The 23051-nt window shown below is 45.7% G+C and overlaps 1 protein-coding gene and 1 pseudogene across 3 annotated transcripts in view; one reads left to right on the plus strand and one right to left on the minus strand.

Annotated features, from left to right (window-relative positions):
• ATRN (attractin) overlaps positions 1-22430 on the minus strand; it is a 192635-nt gene extending 170205 nt beyond the window's left edge. For 2 of the 3 annotated variants that reach the window (XM_049779127.1, XM_049779126.1), the window contains exon 1: positions 22069-22430. In XM_049779127.1, the coding sequence (XP_049635084.1) occupies positions 22069-22412 (344 nt within the window). In that variant the 5' untranslated portion in view covers positions 22413-22430. The remainder of the gene's footprint in view (positions 1-22068) is intronic. The other variant, XM_049779128.1, reaches the window with a different exon arrangement.
• LOC126019459 (uncharacterized) lies at positions 4594-4736 on the plus strand (annotated as a pseudogene).
• Positions 22431-23051: the final 621 nt, after the last annotated feature.

Consider the following 23051-nt stretch of genomic DNA (forward strand, 5'->3'; position numbering starts at 1 on the left):
AGATCAGTGGAATAGGCTTGAATACTCAGAAAATGTTCCCCAGACATACAACCACCTAATTTTTGATAAAGGAGCAGGAAATCCTAAATGGAGCAAGGAAAGCCTCTTCAACAAGTGGTGTTGGCACAATTGGATAGCCACTTGCAAAAAATTGAACTTAGACCCCCAGCTAACATCATGTACGAAGGTAAAATCCAAATGGATTAAAGACCTCGATATCAGCCCCAAAACCATAAGATATATAGAACAGCACATAGGCAAAACACTCCAGGACATTACAAGCATCTTCAAGAAGGAAACTGCACTCTCCAAACAAGTGAAAGCAGAGATTAACAGATGGGAATACATTAAGCTGAGAAGCTTCTGCACCTCAAAGGAAATAGTGCCCAGGATACAAGAGCCACCCACTGAGTGGGAGAAACTATTCACCCAATACCCATCAGATAAGGGGCTAATCTCCAAAATATACAAGGCACTGACAGAACTTTACAAGAAAAAAACATCTAATCCCATCAAAAAATGGGGAGAAGAAATGAACAGACACTTTGACAAAGAAGAAATACATATGGCCAAAAGACACATGAAAAAATGTTCCACATCACTAATCATCAGGGAGATGCAAATCAAAACAACGATGAGATACCACCTCACACCCCAGAGAATGGCACACATCACAAAGAATGAGAATAAACAGTGTTGGCGGGGATGTGGAAAGAAAGGAACTCTTATCCACTGCTGGTGGGAATGCTGTCTAGTTCAACCTTTATGGAAAGCGATATGGAGATTCCTCCAAAAACTGGAAATCGAGCTCCCATACGATCCAGCTATACCACTCCTAGGAATATACCCTAGGAACACAAAAATACAATACAAAAACCCCTTCCTTACACCTATATTCATTGCAGCACTATTTACCATAGCAAGACTCTGGAAACAACCAAGATGCCCTTCAACAGACGAATGGCTAAAGAAACTGTGGTACATATACACAATGGAATATTATGCAGCTGTCAGGAGAGATGAAGTCATGAAATTTTCCTATACATGGATGTACACGGAATCTACTATGCTGAGTGAAATAAGTCAGAGAGAGAGAGAAAACCGCAGAATGGTCTCACTCATCTATGGGTTTTAAGAAAAATGAAAGACACCCTTGTAATAATTTTCAGACACAAAAGAGAAAAGAGCTGGAAGTTCCAGCTCACCTCAGGAAGCTCACCACAAAGAGTGATGAGTTTAGTTAGGGAAATAACTACATTTTGAACTGTCCTAATAATGAGAATGTATGAGGAAAATGGAGAGCCTGTCTAGAGTACAGGCGGGGGTCGGGTGGGGCGAAGGGAGACTTGGGACATTGGTGATGGGAATGTTGCACTGGTGATGGGTGGTGTTCTTTACATGACTGAAACCCAAACACAATCATGTATGTAATTAAGGTGTTTACATAAATTTAAAAAAAAGAAAAAAAATTAAAACACCAAAAAAAAAAAAAAAAAGAAAAAGAAAAAGAAATTGCACCTAGCAGGCACAGGGAACCATATGGGATGCCGAGATTCGAACCACCGTCCTTCTGCATTCAAGGCAAATGCCCTACCTCCATGCTATCTCTCCGGCCCCAGAACACACAAATTTTATACTGCAGTGGGCCTTACAACTTCAACACTTGGCATAGTGACTTGACTTAGACTTCAGTAGATCAGACATTGATCATTCATCTCTGAACCATGGATCTGCAGAAACAAACATGGTGTTCTACACCATCACCAGAAATAAAAAAATCTACCAAGGGGGGGGGGGGCGAAGCGATGGCGCAGCAGTAGGGTGTTTGACTTGCACAAGGCTAACCCAGAATGGACAGCAGTTTGATCCCCCAGCATCCCATATGGTCCCCAAACCAGGAGTGATTTCTGAGCACATAGCCAGGAGTAACCCCTGAGCATCACCGGATGTGACCCCCCCCACAAAAAAAATCTACCAAGGAAGGCCCTAATACTGCCATGGCACTTTATGAAATCCTGATGACTTAGTAACAACAACAGTCTGCTTTTTAGGACAGGATTCTCTGCATTGCTACCTAATGGTGAGATAAAACCAGAAGATACTACATGTCAGCCGGACTTCAACATAGGATCTGTACAGAAACCAGAAACCAGGACCTCTAACTACAGAAACCTGAGAGCAACAATCATGATGGTGAAGAATTTTTAGCAGGACCGCCAAGAATGACTATGGGGTTGGACAACCTAGTAGGTCTAGAGCCTGGAGTTGGTCTAATGCCAGAATATTTCATGGGTAAGGTCTCCCTGTTTTTAGGCCAAAGGTTTTTCCTTTCCAATTCTGCCATATTTTGCTGTGCCAATGCAAACAACTGCCACACACACACACACACACACACACACACACACACACACACACACACACACACATTTTTAGTGTATTTTTATATCTCCTAGCTTAAAATAAAAAAAAGCTTATGGGGCCCGGAGAGATAGCACAGTGGTGTTTGCCCTGCAAGCAGCCGATCCAGGACCAAAGGTGGTTGGTTCGAATCCCGGTGTCCCATATGGTCCCCCATGCCTGCCGGGAGCTATTTCTGAGCAGACAGCCAGGAATCAGGAATAACCCCTGAGCACCGCCGGGTGTGGCCCAAAAAAAACCAAAAAAAAAAAAAAAAAAGCTTATGAAACCTTCCGCTATTGTAATAATGGCTTTATTTGAGATACAATAGGGGTCAGTAAGATAGCACAGCAGTAGGGCATTTGCCTTGCATGCAGCCAACCCGAGAGGGACCCAGTTGGATTCCTGGCTCCCTCCCATATGGTCCCCCAGCCTGCCAGGGGCGATTTCTTTTTTTTTTTTTTTTTTTTTTTTTTTGGTTTTTGGGTCACACCCGGCTGCGCTCAGGGGTTACTCCTGGCTGTCTGCTCAGAAATAGCTCCTGGCAGGCACGGGGGACCATATGGGACACTGGGATTCGAACCAACCACCTTTGGTCCTGGATCGGCTGCTTGCAAGGCAAACACCTCTGTGCTATCTCTCCGGGCCCAAGAAGTAAGATTTTTTTTTTTTTTTTGATTTTTGGGCCACACCCAGTAATGCTCAGGGGTTACTCCTGGCTATGTGCTCAGAAGTTGCTCCTGGCTTGGGGGACCATATGGGACACCGGGGGATCGAACCGCTGTCCATCCTCGGCTAGCGCAGGCAAGGCAGGCACCTTACCTTTAGCGCCACCGCCCCAGGGGCTATTTCTAAGTGCAGAGCCAGGAGTAACCAAAAACCAACCACTCAATAAGTAAATAAATAAAGTTTTAAAGATACAATAATTTTCATGAATATACTTGCTAATGAACTTTTCTTTCTTTTTTCCATATTATTACTTTATTTTTATTATTTCTTTAATTTTTCTATTTTCTTTTTAATAACTTCACATTCTGTCATCCTGAAACAAATGTATTGTAATCAGTTATGTCAACTATGTGACACATTTTCTTTAAATAATTTAAAGAATTATAAAAAGAATTGATATTCTGATAAATCAACAATAAACAGACAAGTAGCCAATTAAAAAGAGGGCAAAGGACTTCAGTCCATGACCAGGTGGGATTCATCCCAGGGATGCAAGGATGGCTTAACATACACAAGTCAATCAATGAAATACATCATCTTATCAATATAGGAAAAATAAAAATCATATAATCAAATCAATAAATGCAGAGAAAGCATTTGATAAGACCCAACACCCATTAATGATTAAAACAAAACAACTATCGGGGCCAGAGTAGTGTCACAGGGAGTAAGGCATCTGCCTTGCACATGCTAGCCTAGGATGGACTGCAGTTTGATCCCCCAGCGTTCCATATGGTCCCCCAAGCCAGGGCAATTTCTGAGCACATAGCCAGGAGTAACCCCTGAGTGTCACCAGGTGTGGCCCAAAAATCACAAAAAAACAAAACAAAACAACTCTCAGCAAATTGGGAATTGAAGAAACTTTCCTCAACATAGTCAAAGCCATTTAGAAGCCTTCAGTAAATATTATACTCAATGATGAAAAACTGAAAGCCTTCCCTCTCGGATTAGTTACAAGACCAGGTTGCCCATTCTCACCACTACTATTTAACGTAATATTAAAAGTACTTGCTATAGCAATTAGACATCATATCAAGTGCATCCAGATAAGAGGCCAAGTTTTTACTTTTGTAGATTAACATAATCCACATAACATAATTAACATAACATATTTCTAACTATACTTAGGAAATCCTAAAGATTCTATTAAAAAAATGGGGGCTGGAGTGATAGCATAGTGAGTCGAGCTATTTCCTTGCATGTGGCCAACCTCAATTCTGTCCCTAGCATTCCGTATGGTATCCAAAGCCTACCAGGAGTAATTTCTCAGTGCAGAGTCAGGAGTGATTCCAGAGTGCCACAGGGTGCAGCCCCAAAACCAAAACTAAACACTCTAGAAAAAAGTTTCTAGAGAAACAACACACATGTATAGTAAAATAGTAAGCTATAAAATTAGCATACAAAAGTCTGTGGCTTTTCTATATGAAATAATGAAACATAAAAGAGAAAATTATAAAAAGCAATCCAAACCCCTGGCAATAGGCAAAGAGACACCTCATTGGTGGTGTTAGTCTTCTTTAATCAGTCAGGGGCAAAGAAGATGGTCCTTTGTTCATTCTAGTTTGATACTTGGGTTGGTGGCCAAAGCTACTTCATGCTTAGCCACATTGAAAAAAAAAAAAAAAGGCAATCCAATTCACAATTGTGCCTAAGAAAATCAAATACCTAGGATTCAGCTTAACAAAAGAGGTGAAAGGACTATACAAAAAGGGGAAGGGGGCGGAGAGATAGCATGGAGGTAGGGTGTTTGCCTTGCATGCAGAAGGACGGTGGTTCAAATCCCGGCATCCCATATGGTCCCCTGAGCCTGCCAGGAGTGATTTCTGAGTGTGGAGCCAGGAGGAACCCCTGAGCACTGCCAGGTGTGACCCAAAAAAAACAAAACAACAACAACAAAAAAAAAAAACTACAAAACACTACCAAAAGAAATAAAAGACACAAGAAAATGGCAACATATCCCCTGTTCATGGACTGGGAGATATTATCATTAAAAATGTCAATATTCCCCCCAAAGAATTTTACAGATTCAAGGCAGTTGCCATAAGGATACCCTTGACATACTTCAAGGAAATAATAAAATCAAATGCTCCTCAAATTCATATGGAGCAATAACCCCTCCCCAAACAGCCAAAAGAATCCTCAAGAAAAAGACAGGAGGCATCGCTCTCCCCAACTCCAAACTGTACTAGAAAGTGGTAGTAATTAAAAGTGTTACTGGAATAAAGACAGACCCTGGGATCAACGGACTAAAGAACTGTACTGTAATGGATGTAATCCGTGTACCAGATGACTGGTAAAGAAGCTCTGGTACACAAACACAATGGAATCTAAGCTGTAAGAAAAGATGAAACCATGCAATTTTTGCTACATGGTTGGATCTGGAGATTATCATGCTCAGTGAAGTTTGTCAGACAGATAGAGACTGACAGAGAATGATGTAGCCCACATGTCAGAAACATAGGGAAACATGGGAGGGGGGAAGCAAATGTCCAAACTCAATAGAAACAATGGACAAGATAATTGTTTTCCAGTAGGAAGCTTGCCACTGGGGGGTAAGAGTGGATGGGGGTGGAGGGGTAAGTGGATCAGGTAAGTGTACAATATGACATTGGTAGAAAGAAACAGTCACTCTAGAAGAGATAGAAAGCTGAAAGCAGGTATAAAGTGTCTACCACAGGGCGGGGGGGAAGGAAACTGGGGACAGTGGTAGAGGGAAGTGGTCACTGTTGAACACTGTATGACAGAAATTCAAACATGAATAACTTTGTAATTTTGAAATTCACCAAGCTCCTTTGTATTTTGCTAGCTTTTCTTTATGTTTTTTCAGTGCTTATTTATTTAGATGAGTAGGAGATGGAAAGGAGGAAGAGGAACTAGAGGATGAGGAGGAAGAAAAGGAGGAGGAGAAAAGAAATTCATGGTGATTAAATTTTACAAAAATATCTGGTCCAGGGGCCAAAGAGACACCACCACGGTAGGGTGTTTGCCTTGCACATGACCAACCTGGGATGGACCTGGGTTCAATTCCTGGCATCCCATACCCATATGGTCCCTTGAGCCTGCCAGGAGTGATTTCTGGCCAGTACTAAACAGAGTGTTGCTGGGTGTGGCCCAAAAACTAGATAAATTGGGGGGGGGGGGGAGAGAGAGAGAGAGAGAGAGAGAGAGAGAGAGAGAGAGAGAGAGAGAGAGAGAGAGAGAGAGAAATCAGGTCCAGGGCGAGAGTGACAGCACTCCAGTAGAACATTTGCCTTGCACGCAGCCAACCCAGCATCCCATGTGGTCCCCCAAACCTGCCAGGAGCAATTTCTAAGCATAGAACCAGCAGTAACCCCTGAGCACCACTAGGTGTGGCCCAAAAAACAAAAATAAAAAAATCTGGTTCATTCTGGTCAAAATTCTGACAGTTTTACAAGAGCCTCTATTATTTTTTTTTTTTTTTTTTTTTTTTTGGTTTTTGGGCCACACCCTGTGACGCTCAGGGTTACTCCTGGCTATGCGCTCAGAAGTTGCTCCTGGCTTCTTGGGGGACCATATGGGACGCCGGGGGATCGAACCGCGGTCCGTCCTAGGCTAGCGCAGGCAAGGCAGGCACCTTACCTCCAGCGCCACCGCCCGGCCCGGAGCCTCTATTATTTTAACCACCAATATTTATTGACAATAAGAGCCAGTTTATGGGCCAGAGTATAGTGGGTAAGGTGTTTGCCTTGCACGAAGTCAACCAGAATTCAATCTATAGCACCCTATATGGTCTCCTGAGCACTGCCAGGTATAGCACAAAAACAAAAACAAAACCCTAAAAAAAAAAAAAAAAAAAAAGGTTAATTTGGGACTTTTATTCAATTTAAAAAAAAGAATAGTCCTATACATAGAGAAATCCTCACAAACTGCTGATAATTGCTATCATTTTATCACCTAGAAACAAAGAAACAAAGAAACAGGAATCTGAGTGATAAATAGCCAGTAAGGTGTTTGCCTTATATCCCCAGAAACCCTTATGGTGCTCCCACCCCGAGCCTACCAGGAGCGATTTCTAAGCACACAGCCAGAGCCAGAAGGAATCCCTAAGCGCCACTGGGTATAGCCCAAAAACCAAAAAGAAAAAATAAAAGACACAAAGGGACAGGCCACAGGGTTCCCACGTGATTTCCAGAGTACTGCCAGGGATGATCCTTGAATTCAGAGACAAGAGTAAGCCACTGCCCCATCCCCAGAAAAAAGAAAGTGGTAACTTTGACATCTTTTGAATGTACCCGACACAAGTCAGCCCTTAATGCCAAGCCTATTAATTAATGAATCAGAAATTATTCATGAGAATGCAAAAAGCACCAAGAAAAATTGATTGGAAAACTCATTTAACATAGTAACTATTCTGGTTTTTGGGTATTTTGAAGGGAAATTGGTTTTTGGGTCACACCCGGCAGCGCTCAGGGATTACTCCTGGCTCTGAGCTCAGAAATCATTCCAGGCAAGCTCAGGGGATCATATGAGATGCCATGAATCGAACCTGGGTTGGCCGAGTGCAAGGCAATCAATCAACCACTGTGCTATCGCTCCAGCCTCAGTAACTATACTGTTAAAGTCCAATCTAAAGAATAGGCATTTCAGGGGCCGGAGAGTTAGCATGGAGGTAAAGCGTTTGCCTTGCGTACAGAAGGACGGTGGTTCAAATCCCGGCATCCCATATGGTACCTGTGCCTGCCAGGGGAGATTTCTGATTTCTGAGCATAGAGCCAGGAGGAACCCCTGAGCACCGCCGGGTGTGACCCAAAAAAAAAAAAAAAAGGCAGAATAGGCATTTCATGGGCCGGAGCGGTGACACAAGCGGTAGGGCATTTGCCTTGAACACACTAACCTAGCACGTAGCGCTGTTGGATCCCCCGGCATCCATATGGTTCCCCAGCAGGCGCAATTTCTGAGCGCACAGCCAGGAGTAACTCCTGAGCCTCACCAGGTAGGGCCCAAAAACAAAAACAAAAAACAAAAAAGAATAGGCATTTCAATCATGAGCAAAATTAATTTCTACAAGCCAAAGAGGAGATGGCAGAACATGACAATAAATAGCTACAATTCAAAATCTAACTTGGAAAATACAAAACTCTGGACCTGAGGATGTGGATCAGTAGCAAAAAACCAGCTTTGAACACATGAGGCTGTGAATTTGATTCCCAGACCCACCTCACATTGTGGGATGGAGTCCCTGGCACTGACTGCTGCGATCCTGGTGCCACACTAAGTATAGCCTTTGACATACCACAATTAAGAGGGTTGAGTATTCAAGTGTTAGGGTGTCTGCCTTGCTGGCCAGGACGGACCAAGGTTCAAACCCCCGGCATCCCTTATGGTCCCCCAAGCCAGGAGCAATTTCTGAGCACATAGCCAGGAGTAACCCCTGAGCATCACCGTTTGGCCCAAAAATAAAAAAAATTAAAAAAGGGGGCTGGAGAGATAGCATAGTGGTAGGGCATTTGCCTTGCAAGAGGCCGAATCAGTACCGACAGTGGTTCGAATCCCAGCATCCCATAAGGTCCCCTGAGCCTGCCAGGAGTGATTTCTGAACAGAGAGCCAGGAATAACCTCTAAGCACCTCTGGGTGTGGCCCAAAAACAAACAAATAAATAAGTAAATAAATAAATAAATAAGACTGTTGAGTATTCCGGGGCCGGAGAGATAGCATGGAGGTAAGGTGTTTGCCTTTCATGCAGGAGGTCATCGGTTCGAATCCCGGTGTCCCATATGGTCCCTCGTGCCTGCCAGGAGCAATTTCTGAGCCTGGAGCCAGGAATAACCCCTGAGCACTGCCGGGTGTGACCCAAAAACCACAAAAAAAAAAAAAAAACACAAAAAAAAAAACAAAAAAAACAAAGACTGTTGAGTATTCCAAGACAGCCACACAACAGTATGTGATAAAGCCCCCCCATCCTCTCCCCTCTCCCTGACACTGACAAAACAACAACAAAACGCAACAGAAAACGTAAAAAACTAAAATATCAATGGAAGGGGTCGTAGTGATAGCATAGTGGTAGGGCATTTGCCTTCTATGCAGCCAACCTGGGTTCTATTCCCAGCATCGCACATGGTCCCTGAGCCTGCCAGGAGTGATTTCTGAGCACAGAACCAGGAGTTACCCGAGTGCGGGGGGGGGGGGGGGGGGGGCCAAAAAAAAAAAATGGAAGATACAAGGGCCGGAGCAGTAGGGCATTTGCCTTGCATACAGCTGACTTAGAACAGACCATGGTTCGATCCCCCGGTATCCCATATATCCCATATAGTTCCCCAAGCCAAGAGCTATTTCTGAGCATCACCGGGTATGGCCCGAAAACCAAAATCCGGGGCTGGGAAGGTGGCACTAGAGGTAAGGTGTCTGCCTTGCAAGCGCTAGCGTAGAACGGACAGCGGTTCGATCCCACGGCGTCCCATATGGTCCCCCCAAGCCAGGGGCAAGTTCTGAGCGCATAGCCAGAAGTAACCCCTGAGCGTCAAGCGGGTGTGGCCCAAAAACAAAAACCAAACCAAAAAAAGAAAAAAGAAAAAAAGGAAGGTGCAGGAAGAGATTTCAATAGCTGGGCACAGCCTTTGCCTATGAGAGTCCCCAATTCAATCCTCAACAGAGATGGGCTCAGACTCTCACACATGCAAGGCAAGCACTTGACCTCTGTGTCACAGTCACAAGTACCTCTTATGTAATATTTTACCTAGATTTCATCCCAACATAACAAATTTCACAAAAATATAAGCTTCTTCCTCCCATGATTCTATTTTCCACAGTACAAAAGCGGGGAAAGGACTGCTATCAATGACTTGGATCTTCTACACTCAACAGTCCTTGAGACAATAACCTCGAGACAGCAAAAAGCATTACAGGTTAGAAAAAGAGGGGCCTGGAGAGTAGAAAAAGAACATGATGCTGCTGAATCTTCCCAGGTAGGCTGGTCCAGGCAGCCAACTCTGGGGCCTCATGGGAATGGGAACAAACAGATTCCCATTCCTGCCTGAAGGGTCAGCAGCCTGAAGCTACACCCTTTAACAGAAAGGGCCCAGCTCCACAACTAAACCTTATCAAACTGCCATGCCACCTAATTATTCCAGAATGGTCAGATATCACACTTCAAAATTTCATAGGACTGTCAGCCCAGTAGGATCACAGTAAATTGATGAAAAAGTTGGGGCCGGAGAGATAGCATGGAAGTAGGGCATTTGCCTTGCACACAGAAGGACGGTGGTTCGAATCCTGGAATCCCATATGGTCCCCAAGCCTGCCTGGAGCGATTTCTAAGCGTAGAGCCAGGAGTGACCCCTGAGCGCAGTCGGGTATGATCCGGAAAAAAAAAGTTGCAGAGATTACCAAGCCTAAACAATAATGCAAAAGGCTCAACTAGCACCAACCAGTCCAGCAAACAGTAATGATTTTAGTAACAAACTATTAAGAGATAGAGTAATTATAACAACTCTTATTGATCTAAATTTTGATTATTCCATTTACCTTTATGTTGTAACAACCTGAAGTCTATTTGTTTGTACCTACAAAGAGGCAGGCTGGGACAAGAAACTGGGAACATTGATGGAGGAAAGGTCACAATGGTGGTAAGATTGGTGTTGGAACATTTAATACCTGAAACAACTGTATTATAAACAACTTGGAAAATCAAAGTATTACAATAAAAAGCTGTTTTAGGCATTCTATTGTCCAGGCTGGGACAACAGTACAGTAGGTAGAAGGCTTGCCTTGCACGCGGCCAATCTGTGTTCAATACCCAGCATCCCATATGGTCCCCCAATCCTGCCAGGAGCAATTTCTGATCACAAAGCCAGGAGTAACTAACCCCTGAACACTGTTAGGTATGCCCCCCCCAAAAAAAATATTTATATATAATAAGAAAATGAGACAGTATTCTACTTTGGTCACAATAAAAATTATTAATAAGAAAAGGGTAAAAAATGAGACAAAGGGAGAGGCCAACAAGTCCCCTAGATCCAGACAGTCACAGACCTAACCAAAGCACTTTACTTTTCTGTCAAAAGAAATTAGTATTTTGTATAGTTTTGTTTTTGGTTTTTGGGCCACACCCAGTGACGCTCAGGGGTTATTCCTGACTGCACTCAGAAATTGCTCCTGGCTTGGGGGACCATATGGGACGCTGGGGAATCAAACCGTAGTCTGTCCTAGGCTAGCATGCACAAGGAAGACGCCTTACGCCCTGCACCACCTCTCCTGCCCCTTTTGTTATTATTTGTATGTTATGAGATATTCCTGGCAGTGCTCAGGACCATGGTGTTTGAAGAAGAAACACTTGTGTGATACTGAGGAGAATAGCATGCCGAGTTGAGGATTGAACTAGCACACCCTCTTTCTCTTTCCCTCCTTCCCATCCTCTTCTGTACTCAGAGATAACTCCAAGTGAGAGCAGAGCCAGCACTTCAACCCTATTGTATCTTACTCATCTCCCCCCTTCTCTTTTCTCTTAAACTTCATCTGAATCAAGTTTTGTCATTAAAAGAACTCTGATAAAAAATCATATCCAATTCACCAAGAAAATCATAATTGAGAACTGAAGAGAACATATTAAAATTAAGGCACATGCCTTGCATAAGGCCAATCCTAGTTAAATCCTCACTACCACATGGTCGTCCCCCCCCCCCCAAGCACTCCCAGGTGATCCCCAATAGCAAAAGCACAAGTGCGGTGTTTGGCCCTGGACTGAACCATGTGCCCACTGGAAGCGACTTCCTGAGTAGCACTGGGACACCCTCACAACACCCATTCACCTGAAAACAAGACAAAGTGCCAACTGATGAGTCTTCAAATGTTAGTGAAACTAAGAGATCGGCCTCATCCCCACTGGAAATTGGCAGTGGTATTTAAGCAGGTATCAAAAAAGCAAGTTGAAACGACTGCCTGAGGCGAACTGGGCTCAGCTCGGCGCCCATCAAGATTAGCACTGGGAGAGCTAGTAGAAAACTATCAAGAATGTAGACCACATTATCAATTCTAAGAGAGGAGATAAAGCTGGTAACACCTCCCTGTGGAAGAGCCTGTGATAAACAGCATGATAAAGACAGTCATGATCTGGCCTGACCTCTCTGTATATCAGGAATTGTTCTGTATTGTAAGGAACAGGAAACACAACCTGGAAGAAATTGGCTTAAGAAAAATATGAACTGCAGTACCTGGAAAACCAACAATATAGCTCCAGGCCAGGCTGGATCCTGATACTCAGAAGAAAGTGACTAGGCAGCCCCATGCAGGTGCTCAGGTGAATTCCCTCTCGGAGAAGCAGCGCTGACCTGGAGTAGCTCACTGAGCAGTGCTAAGCCTCGCATCCTTCCCACACAGAACAAAAGATGACACTTCTTCACAAGCACCCACAGAAGAAAGTGAGTTATTGGGAAGGAAATATTTTCATCCAGTCTCATATTCATTCTCAGCATTGCTCATAAATTATGCTCAAGATGTGGGTTTGAACCGTGTCCATCCCCCCCACCCCCAATGTACTGAAATCCTAATCCCTGGACACCAAGTGAAAGTAACCTTTGGGTAAAACAGGGTTTCTGCAGTTGAAATAAGTCAGCACGTGGTCACCCTCATATGTTGAGTGGAATTTCTACTACAGGGGAAGAGTAACAAAGAAGCACAGGAAAAGTGCCATGTGAAGCTGACAAGTCAAGAGACTGCAGGCAATTCCAGAAGCCAAGTGAAAATCACAAGACAGACTCCCTGAGAGCAAAGCCTGCCAATGCTTTTGATTTTAGACTTCTGACATCTAGAACTGAGAGTGTAAATTTCTGTTGCACTATGTCACCCGGTTTGTGGTGCTCCGCTCCAACAGCCTAAGGGTTTGATATACTAAGACTAAGCTCAATCATCCAAGATTCGGTAGCTTGGCCCAAGCCTTCAGCTCCTTTTGGGAAGCTCTTCACCCCAGAGATGGCCTATTCATACTAAACTGTCAACTCCACCAATGCCTTTCAGCAGAGGCCCTAAAAAACTTATTCTCCCTACAGCATTTTAGCCCAACATTACACTTTTCCTTTCTTTATTCTTTGTTTTGAGGCCACACCCAGTGGTGCACAGGGGTTGCTCCTAGCTCCACATTCAAGATTACTCCTGACAGATCAGGAGAGATATGATATGAGGTGTGGGGCATTCCAGATTGACCACATGCAAACACCCTACCGCTTATACTATTGTTCCGGTCCCCAACATTACATTTTCATTTACCTTCACACTGCCTACATTTGTATCAATAAATTCTAACTGCCTGCGCATTGGGCCATCTTCCCTTCAGAATATGAACCCATAGAATGGAAAGTAGAGCTGATTCCTTATCCATCTTGCTATTATCTTAAGGCAAGGCACAATCTCTAAGTAACATATTTTTTAAAGTATTTTCTTTTTTTTTTTTTTTTTTTTGTTTTTGGGCCACACCTGTTTGATGTGCAGGGGTTACTCCTGGCTATGTGCTCAGAAATCGCCCCTGGCTTGGGGGGACCATATGGGACGCCAGGGGATCCAACCGCAGTCCGTCCTACGCTAGCACTTGCAAGGCAGACAACTTACCTCTACGCCACCTTCCCGGCCCCTTTTTCATCCACAATCTGAAAGTAAGACTTAAAAGCTATCTATGAATCGGAGGGGTTGATGACTCATCTCAGAAGATTAACAAGTATGATTTGAAAGAATTGACTCTTTGAGATTATAGAACTAAAGATGGGCCTTAGGGTAAAACCTAGGTTATGTAGAGCAAGAAAAGAAATAAAAAAAAAAAAAAACAAAAAAAAAAAAACAGGGCAGGGTGAAGGAAAAGGCTGAATCCAGCAAAAACCAGAAAACTACAAAGCAGAAGGATTTTGTTAGGCTAAAAAGGTGTATAAAGATAAGTGGGCCTTTTGCTGAGAGTCATCTGACAGGTAATAAGAGAGGCTTAAAAAGAAACCCCAAAGTTCTAAGCAAATCAATGACACATTTTCAGAACTATAATGACAACTTGTATGAGAAAGTGTAAAATGGAAGGGTGGCAGAGTCCAATCAAGGTGCACCAAGGAGAGGGAAAGGGGGCCATTCCTATAAAAGGGCTGTAGAGAACAAAGAGTAACAAAGAGCCAAGGATTAGTCCCAAATCTTGATCTCTGGTTGCCTAAATCTAAAATGCAAATAAAATAAAATTTGCAAATCAAATCTTGCAAACAAATTTTCAACCGAACCTAGATTTGCCACTAAACTAAGAGATCACAAAGACTATTCTAGGGGCTGTGAAGCCAGGGCTGTCTGTGACTGGGTGACAGTGAAACACTCAGAAGCTATCTATGAATTGTTGGGGTTGATAAAGCTGCCCCGCAAAGGAGATAAGATACAACAGGGATTAAAGAGAAATGTGTAGACAAAAGTAGATAATGGCAGTTACCTAATAAAGATAAGATTATTTCTAATGACAAAAAGTTAATGCAGGGGCTACAGTGATAGTATAGCTGGTGAGGTGTTTTCTTGCCTTGCATGCAGCCAACCCAGGTTCTATCTCTGGCATTCCATATGGTCCCTGAGCCCCACACGAGTGATCCCTAAATGCAGAGACAGTAGTAAGCCCTGAGCACCACCTGTGTGGCCTCCTCACACAGCTGACTTGGGTACAACCGCCAACACCTGGAGTGATCCCTGAGTGCAAAGCAAAGAGTAATCCCTAAGCACTGATGGGTGTGATGCAAAAATTAAAAAGGGAATTAAAGAAAACCTTAAGGGGCCAGAGAGACAGCAGAGCAGTAGGGTGTTTGCCTTGCACGCAGTGGTTCAAATCCCAGCATCCCATATGGTCCCCTTGACCCTGCCAGGGGCAATTTATGAGCACAGAGCCAGGATTAACCCCTGAGGGCTGCCCAGGGGTGTGACCCAAAACCAAACAAACAAACAAAAATCTTAATTGCTTGAGACTGATGCAGCGGATAGGGCATTTGCCAGCATATTGTCTAGTAGGATGCTGGTTGTCTCCAGCATCCCACATAGTACTCTGAACACTACCAGGAAAGATTCCTTAGTGCAGTGTCAGGAATAAAACCTATGCACCAGTGGATATGGCCCCAAGACAAACAAGAACCATACAAACAAAAAAATAAACTGCAGAATCGTATTCCTTTTTTCAACATATAATTATTGTGTACTCTACCCTAGGTTCCATTCTAGAAGCCCTGAGTATAGGATAAATCCAGCACACACATGAACACACACACACACACACACACACACACACACACATACACAGATCCATACCCTCTTAGGACTTCTACTGGGTCAAACCGACAAATCTTCATGAACACAAATTCAGGTCTTTAGGTAACAATACTTTAAATATTTATAAAACATAAATTTATAAAATATAATACTTTATAGAGAAAAACAATTCCTGACTCTTCTCTTTTAAATTATATTCAGAATTTTCCTTTCTCTAGTTAGAAAGAGGTTATTTATGTCCTCAGGCCAACTATCAGATTTTGAAGGGGGTTTTTTGGTTTGTTTTCTGGCCACACCCGCAGTTTCAAGGCTATTCCCAGCTCTGTCCTCAATGGGACTGCTTTGCTCCAGGAATCAAACTCGGGCCTCAGGTCAATACTGAACTCTCACTTCAGTCACTAACTGATTTTTTCCCCCACAACAGCTTTCCTATGTTTCCTCCAATGTTTCTCAAAGTATTTACTGGAGGGGCCGGAGAGATAGCATAGAGGTAGGGTGTCTGCCTTGCATGCAGAAGGACAGTGGTTCGAATCTCGGAATCCCATATGTTCCCCGAGCCTGCCAGGAGCGATTTCTGGGTGTTGAGCCAGAAGTAACCTCTGAGTGCTGCCAGGTATGAAACCCCAAAAAAAACAACAACAACAAAGTATTTACTGGAATGAAGTTAGGCCTTTCAAAGACCATTTCTACAGAAGTGATTGTACACAGCTTGAGCAAGAGGACAAATGATATAAGTGAAGCATCTGCCTGAGAAATGAGACAAAGCCAGAGAATGACACAAAGCCTGAGGTCAAATCTCAATTTTCCACCACTTGAATAATTTCGGGAAAATTATTTAATATTCTCCAAATTTCAGTTTACTCTCCTGTGAAATGAGACTACCTTCACTCTAAGAATCAACCTCTGGGATAGCACAGCAGTAGGGCAAAAGATTAGGTGTTTGCTTTGCATGCAGCCAAACCAAAAGGGACCCGGTTCGATTCTGGCATCCCATATGGGTTCCCATATGGCACCCCAGCCTGCCAGGGGCGATTTCTAAGTGCAGAGCCAGGAGTGATCACTAAGCTCCAATGGGTGTGGCCCAGAAACCAATCAATCAATAAATCAATAAATAAATTTGGATTATTGGGGGCCAGAGCGGTGGTGCAGGCAATAGGGTGTTTGCCTTGCACGCGCTAACCGTGGTTTGATCACCTGGCGTCCTATATGGTCCCTCAAGCCAGGAGCGATTTCTGAGCACATAGCCAGGAATAAACCCTGAGCATCACTGGATGTGGCCCAAAAATAAAAAAATAATTGGATTATTGCATAGTTGTGATTAGAATAAAAAAAAAACTTAATCTTTTTCTTTTTTTTGTTTTGATTTTTGGGCCACACTCATTTGACGCTCAGGGGTTACCCCTGGCTATGCGCTCAGAAATCGCTCCTGGCTTGGGGGACCCAAGCGCTAGTGTAGGACGGACCGGACTGCGGTTCAATCCCCTGGTGTCCCATATGGTCCCCCTAAGCCAGGGGCAATTTCTGAGCGCTTAGCCAGGAGTAACACCTGAGCATCAAGCGGGTGTGGCCAAAAAAGAAAAGAAAAGAAAAGAAAAGAAAAGAAAAGAAAAGAAAAGAAAAGAAAAGATCTTGGGGCCGGAGAGATAACATGAAGGTAAGGCATTTGCCTTGCATGCAGAAGGACAGGGTTTGAATCCTGGCATCCCATATGGTCCCCCGAGCCTGCCAGGAGTGATTTCTTTTTTCTTTTTTTTTTTCTTTTTTTTTTTTTGGTTTTGGGCTATACCCAGTGGCAGTGCTCAGTGGTTACTCCTGGTTATCTACTCAGGAGGGACCATATGGGACACTGGATTCGAACCAATCACCTTGGGTCCTGGACCAGCTGCCTACACGGCAAAAGCCGAAGAAAAGAAAAGATCTTATGGGGCCAGAGCAGTAACACAGGAGGTAGGAGGTAGGACATTAGTCTTGCATGCAACCAGTCTGAGTTCAATGCCCAGCATCCCATATGGTCCCCCAAGGCTGACAAGAGTAATTTCTGAGAGTAGGGCCAGGAGTAGGTGTGGCCCAAAAACAAAAACAAAAGAGAGACACAGAGACTGAGAAAAAGAAAGAGAAAAGAGAAAAGAAAAAAAGAGGGGGGGGGAGAAAAAAGAAAAGAGGGGTCGGAGCAATAGCACAGCAGTAATGCATTTGTTCACCTTGCAAGCAATCAACAAAGGACGTTGGTTCAAATTCCGGCATCCCATATGGTCCCCCGAACCTGCCAGGAGTGATTTCTGAGCACAGAGCCAGGAATAACCCGAGTGCCGCCGGGTGTGACCCAAAAAAAGAAAATGAAATGACAATCTATGGAACTAAAAAGATTAAAAAATACAAACTACGGGGCTGGGAAGGTGGTGCTAGAGGTAAGGTGTCTGCCTTGTAAGTGCTAGTGTAGGACAGACCGTAGTTCGATCCCCGTTGTCCCATATTTTCCCCGCAAGCCAGGAGCAATTTCTGAGCACATAGCCAGGAGTGACCCCTGAGCGTCAAATGGGTGTAGCCAAAAAAAAAAAAAGAAAGAAAAGAAAAATACAAACTGGGGACAGAGCGATAGCACAGCGGTAGGGTGTCTGCCTTGCACGCAGCCAATACAGGACGACCTTGGTTCAATTCCTGGCATCCCATATGGTCCCCTGTGCCTGCCAAGAGTGATTTCTGAGCGCAGAGCCAGGAATAACCCCTGAGCACTGCCAGGTGTGACTCAAAAAAAAAAAAAAATACACAAACTTACTATCATTCCAAAGCAGAAAGATACTCACTTTTGTCTTTTAGTTTACTAACAAAGAGGTTTAGAAGTTAGACCAAGGCCATTATTATAATCAAGGCCAACATTTGTCTTCCCCTTAAAAAAAACAAACAAAAAAAAAAAAAAACACCTAGCTTTGGAGATGTTCCAAGGCTGCACAGTGTTGTCTTATCCACAGGAGCTTCAGAGTCCATCCCTGACACCACCTAGTCCCCCAGCACCAGGCAAGGAGTAGACCCCCCCAAGCAATGCCAGGTGTGCCTCCCCAAAAAGAAACAGAAAAGGGACCAGAGAGATAGCATGGAGGTAGTGTGTTCACCTTGCATGCAGGACAGTGGTTCGAATTCTGGTGTCTCATAGGGTCCCCCTCCTAGAGCCTGCCAGGAGTGATTTCTGAGTGTAGAGCCAGGCGAAACCCCTGAGAGCTGCCAAGTGTGACCCAAAAACCAAAAAAAAAAAAAAAAGGTCCAAGAAGTGCTGGAAAAGAAGAGGCAGAACCTTCCCAGAGAGTCAAGTGTTTGGTCCTGAAGGTGCTCGGGCTTACCACTGTGCTTAGGCAGCTAAATAGTGAAAGGACAGAAACTAAGGGTCATATACGTGCTAGGCGTGTACTCTTCTTCCGGAACTATCTCCCTGACCCTTTTTAAGGTCAGGGACCTAAGTTTATTTGCTTTCACTTTCAAAAAAGTAAATTCCAGGGGTGAGAGCCATCCCCTGGAAGTTTGTGTGCAGGAAGCTCAGGTGGAAATTCCTGGAGTACTGTGAAGAGTAACCCCTGAGCATCAAGCTGGGAAGAGCCCCTGAATACCAACCAGAGTGGGACCCCAAACAAGTAAACTAAAATGTGTTCCAGCGATTGCAAAATATGACCCAAAGGAGTAGAACACCAGCTCTAACCTTAAGCCAATAAAGGGCACGGACACCAGCTAGAACTGGCTCCAATGCAGCAGTTGCCAATAACCACTCCTCATGTGCACCATCCAGGAGAGGCAGAATCAGAACTCCTGCTCCCTACCACAAGGCTCTTCTGTCCTCAGGTCTATGAATGCAGACTCTCAGTCAGCCCAACTCCCTCATGTGTCGATGACCCCAACCATCATACATTTCCTGCTAGGTATATACCCCAAGAGCACCCAGCTTTACAATAGGCAAAAACCAAGCTTAGTCCATATCTGCTCCTTCTATGTCTTTGGGTCTATTAGAGGTATCAGCATCTACTGACACACAAGACTCAAGATAGCTTTTCTTCCATCCTTATCATTATTATCATCATCATCATCATCATCATCATCATCCCCTTCTCAAAAGGACCTTTTCTTTTCTTTCCTTTTTTCTTTTGGTTTTGGGATTATACCCAGCTGTGCTCAGGGGTTACTCCTGGCTCTGAGCTCAGGGATCATTTCTGGAGGGTTCGGGGAACCATAGGGGATGCTTGGAATTGAACCCAGGTTAGTGGAGTGCAAGGCATTATACCCACTGTATTTATGCTCCAGCACAGAAAGACTGTTTATATGTTCTCAGCACTCCACATCTATCCTGTCTCCATTCTCACCGCATAAAGCTCAAGTTCTTGGCTAACAATGTACTTCTCCCCCAGTTGCCAACACCTCTCATATTTGAGTGAACCTACACTCTGGACATGACAATCAAACTGATGTTGCCATGTTTATCCAAGATTGGAGGGGGACAATATTGCCCTCTCATATGTCCCAGAACTCAAGGAATTTCAGCTAATCCAACCATTCACCTGCTTAGGAAGTACCTCACATTCTAAATGTTTTGGTCTCACTGTCAAAGCCATTCCTTCTTGGGCTCCCACCTATAAGTTCATAGTCATGTGAATGAGAGGTAATGATGCCATTCCACTGTGCCTGAGTCAAAATTCCCAAACCAATCAAAAGGGGATTCTTATGGTGCTTCTCTTTGCCTCTCTGTTCTAGCCACCTGGTAGTCTATACAGTCTACCAGGATCCCCTCTAGATCCAAATCTCTTTAGGACTGACTATGCCTTCTCTGCTCATAAGTCATGATTCATTCAGTCACTAACTTGGCTGCTCAAAATGAGGTCATGTTCTGCTTCTCTCCTGCCTTCATCACCAAGCCTTTAGTCTACCATAATAAACTGAAAACTAGGTTTCTATTTCCCACCCAGGATATAAGGTTCAAATTCAGAACACCTATCAGACAGCAGCCCACAATAAATGAGTACATGAATGCAGTTCATAAACCATCCTGACACCCTAAAGATGCAAGGCAAGCCCACCTAACATTGGTCGTGCAATCAGCAGATTTCTCCATCCATTAAATCAAGAGTCTCTCTCCTTACAGGCATCCCAATTCTCCAGAAGAGATAGCATCAAGCTGAGTCTACAATTCAACCATGCCAGCTATCTCTCTACTAATTCTTCTAGGTGGTCTGCAACCAGAAATTCAGGGCTTTCATTTCGGTCTATGTAATTCTGTTTGCATCCTTCCTTTCTTCTGTTTTCCCAGTTCCACATTTCCAAACGCTCCTTGGCCTCCAAAGCTCAAATCCAATGTCACCTCCTCTTTCCCTGGATTCCCCCTGCATTCCACAGATTCCCACCGCCTCCTCCAGAAATCAGATCAAATGTCACTCTAAATGAGAGGTTCTGCCAAAAGATCACCATGGGTTACAGGTCTCTATCACGCAGTCCTGTTTTATGTCCTTGGTAGTATTTAACCATCATTATCTTGACACATTCTCCTGGTCCTCCTCCCAAATGAGAATATAAAATCCATGAGCAGCGACTTTCCTGCCTTCTTCCTTGTATTCTCCCTCTCTGTCACTACTGCCATTAAAATTGTTCAGCAGGGCTTGCACAAGAGTCCAAGTGGGAAGGGCACTTGCCTTACATGAAGCCAACCTGGGTTCAACCCTCAGCAGCCCATATGGTCACAGGGCCAGGAATAACTCCTGAGCATCTTCGAGTAGAGCCAAATAAAAAAAAATTTTTTTAAGTGTTCACCGAAAGCCTGCCGAAGACCATTCTGCAGCTCTTACTACATAAAGATTATTTGTGTTATATCTTTCTCTTGCTCTATTCCAAACTCCACCATGGAGGAGGACCAAAGTCTGGCTCATCTGTTTTGTGTGTATTATCCAAAAACCCTTACACAAGTGGCAGGAGCAAATAAACAGATAGCTACTAATTAATGAATGAATGGTGGCTTGAGAGGCACGGCCGGGAACTGGCAGGCTCTGAATCTCTTACTGTGTTGCTAGGAGGGGGGAAAAAACCGGGGGCACACAGGTGCCTTTCCACAACAGACCCCGACCAGGGGCTGCACCTCCAATATAATCCAGTGATCCCAGGCCTGGTCTCCTCAATCACCACTCTGTAGCCACCCAAGACGGTTCTGGAATTTCTCCTTTCCTCCCAACTCCTCTGGCCTTCCTACCTGCACACCCCACCAAAGGGGGGGGGGGAAATCCTATCCAGTCCAGGGCTGTTTCTTCCCAGCCCTGTTCCAAATAGTCAAGAGACCTCTGCGTGCTCCGGGGGGACGAGGATGGGCTTAAGAGACCACTTATTTATATTGCATATGTATGGACATGTCCATGTTCCTATGTATTGACATGTCCATGTTCCATGCATGCCTCTTGCAGGACGGGCCGAGTTTTGCAAAGAGCCTCGGGGAGGGAGGGCTGGATGCATCCATCAATCCATCAGAAGCCTGGGCTGGGCTGGGCTGCTGTGCGATCTCCTTCGGGCGCCCCCAATCCTCCCTCGGCCGTGGCCCATCACCCCGGGGTGCAACGAGGGGCCCCCGAGGCCGGGCCCCGCAGCCTGCGCCTCCCCACTCGCTGTCGGCCTCGGCGTCGGCCTCCCCGTCGGCCTGGCCTTCGCGAGCCTCGGGCCCGGCTTCTGCACTCCCAGCCATGCCCGGCCCCCTGGCACCGGCTCACCTGAAGCGGCCCCCGCAGTGCTGGCACTGCTCGCCCACCCAGCCGGCGGGGCACACGCACTGGCCGGTGCCCGGGTGGCAGCGGCCGCCGTTGACACACGGCCGGTCGCACTCCTTGGCCTCGCTGGCGGCGGAGCCCGCCACGATCGCCGCGGCCGCAGCCGACTCGGCCGCCCGGGGCAGCGGCAGCAGCAGCAGCAGCAGCAGCGGGAGCGGCAGCGGGAGCAGCCGCAGCCCGGACCCCGGCCCCGGCCCCGGCCTCCCCGCGCCGCCCGCCGCCGCCTCCGGCCGCAGCCTCCGCCTCAGGCTCGGGCTCGCCTCAGTCGCCGCCGCCGCCGCCACCATCTTCCCGGGGCTGAGCCGGCGCCCCGCGCACACATGCACGCACACGCGCACGCGCACACGCGCACGCGCACACGCGCACACACACGCGCCGCCACTCACACGCGCGAGCTCGCACACACACGCACACGCACACGCACACTCGCCCGGCGCCGTCTCGGTGAGCAGCGCTGGGCCCGGCCGTGCGGGGCGGGGGCGGGGCTGGCGGACGGCGGCTCGGGAGGATCATGCCGGGGGCGTGGCTAGGGGCGTGGCTGATGGTGTTGTGGGCGGTGCAGGGGCGGAGCTGTGTGTGATTGGGTTGTGTTTGTGGGCGTGGTCTGTTTGGGTGGGGCGGGCTGTATGGGACCTTCTTGTGGGCGGGGCCAGATGTTGCGCCTGCGCAGTCGCTGCTCGGGGAGCGCCTTGGCTAGGACTGCGAGGTCCCGGGTCCGTGAGACGTGTTTGGCAGCCCCAGGCGTCCCTCCATCATAGCTTTGTCCCTATTTTTTGTTCGTTTGTTTGTTTTTTTCGGTTTTTGGGTCACACCCGGCGGCGCTCAGGGCTTCCTCCTGGCTCTCTGCTCATAACCGCTCCTGGCAGGCTCAAGTTGGGGGGACCTCATGGGATGCCATATAGGGGATTCGAACCACCAGCATGCAA

Source organism: Suncus etruscus, chromosome 9, assembly GCF_024139225.1.
Source record: "Suncus etruscus isolate mSunEtr1 chromosome 9, mSunEtr1.pri.cur, whole genome shotgun sequence".
Classification (NCBI taxonomy): Eukaryota; Metazoa; Chordata; class Mammalia; order Eulipotyphla; family Soricidae; genus Suncus; species Suncus etruscus.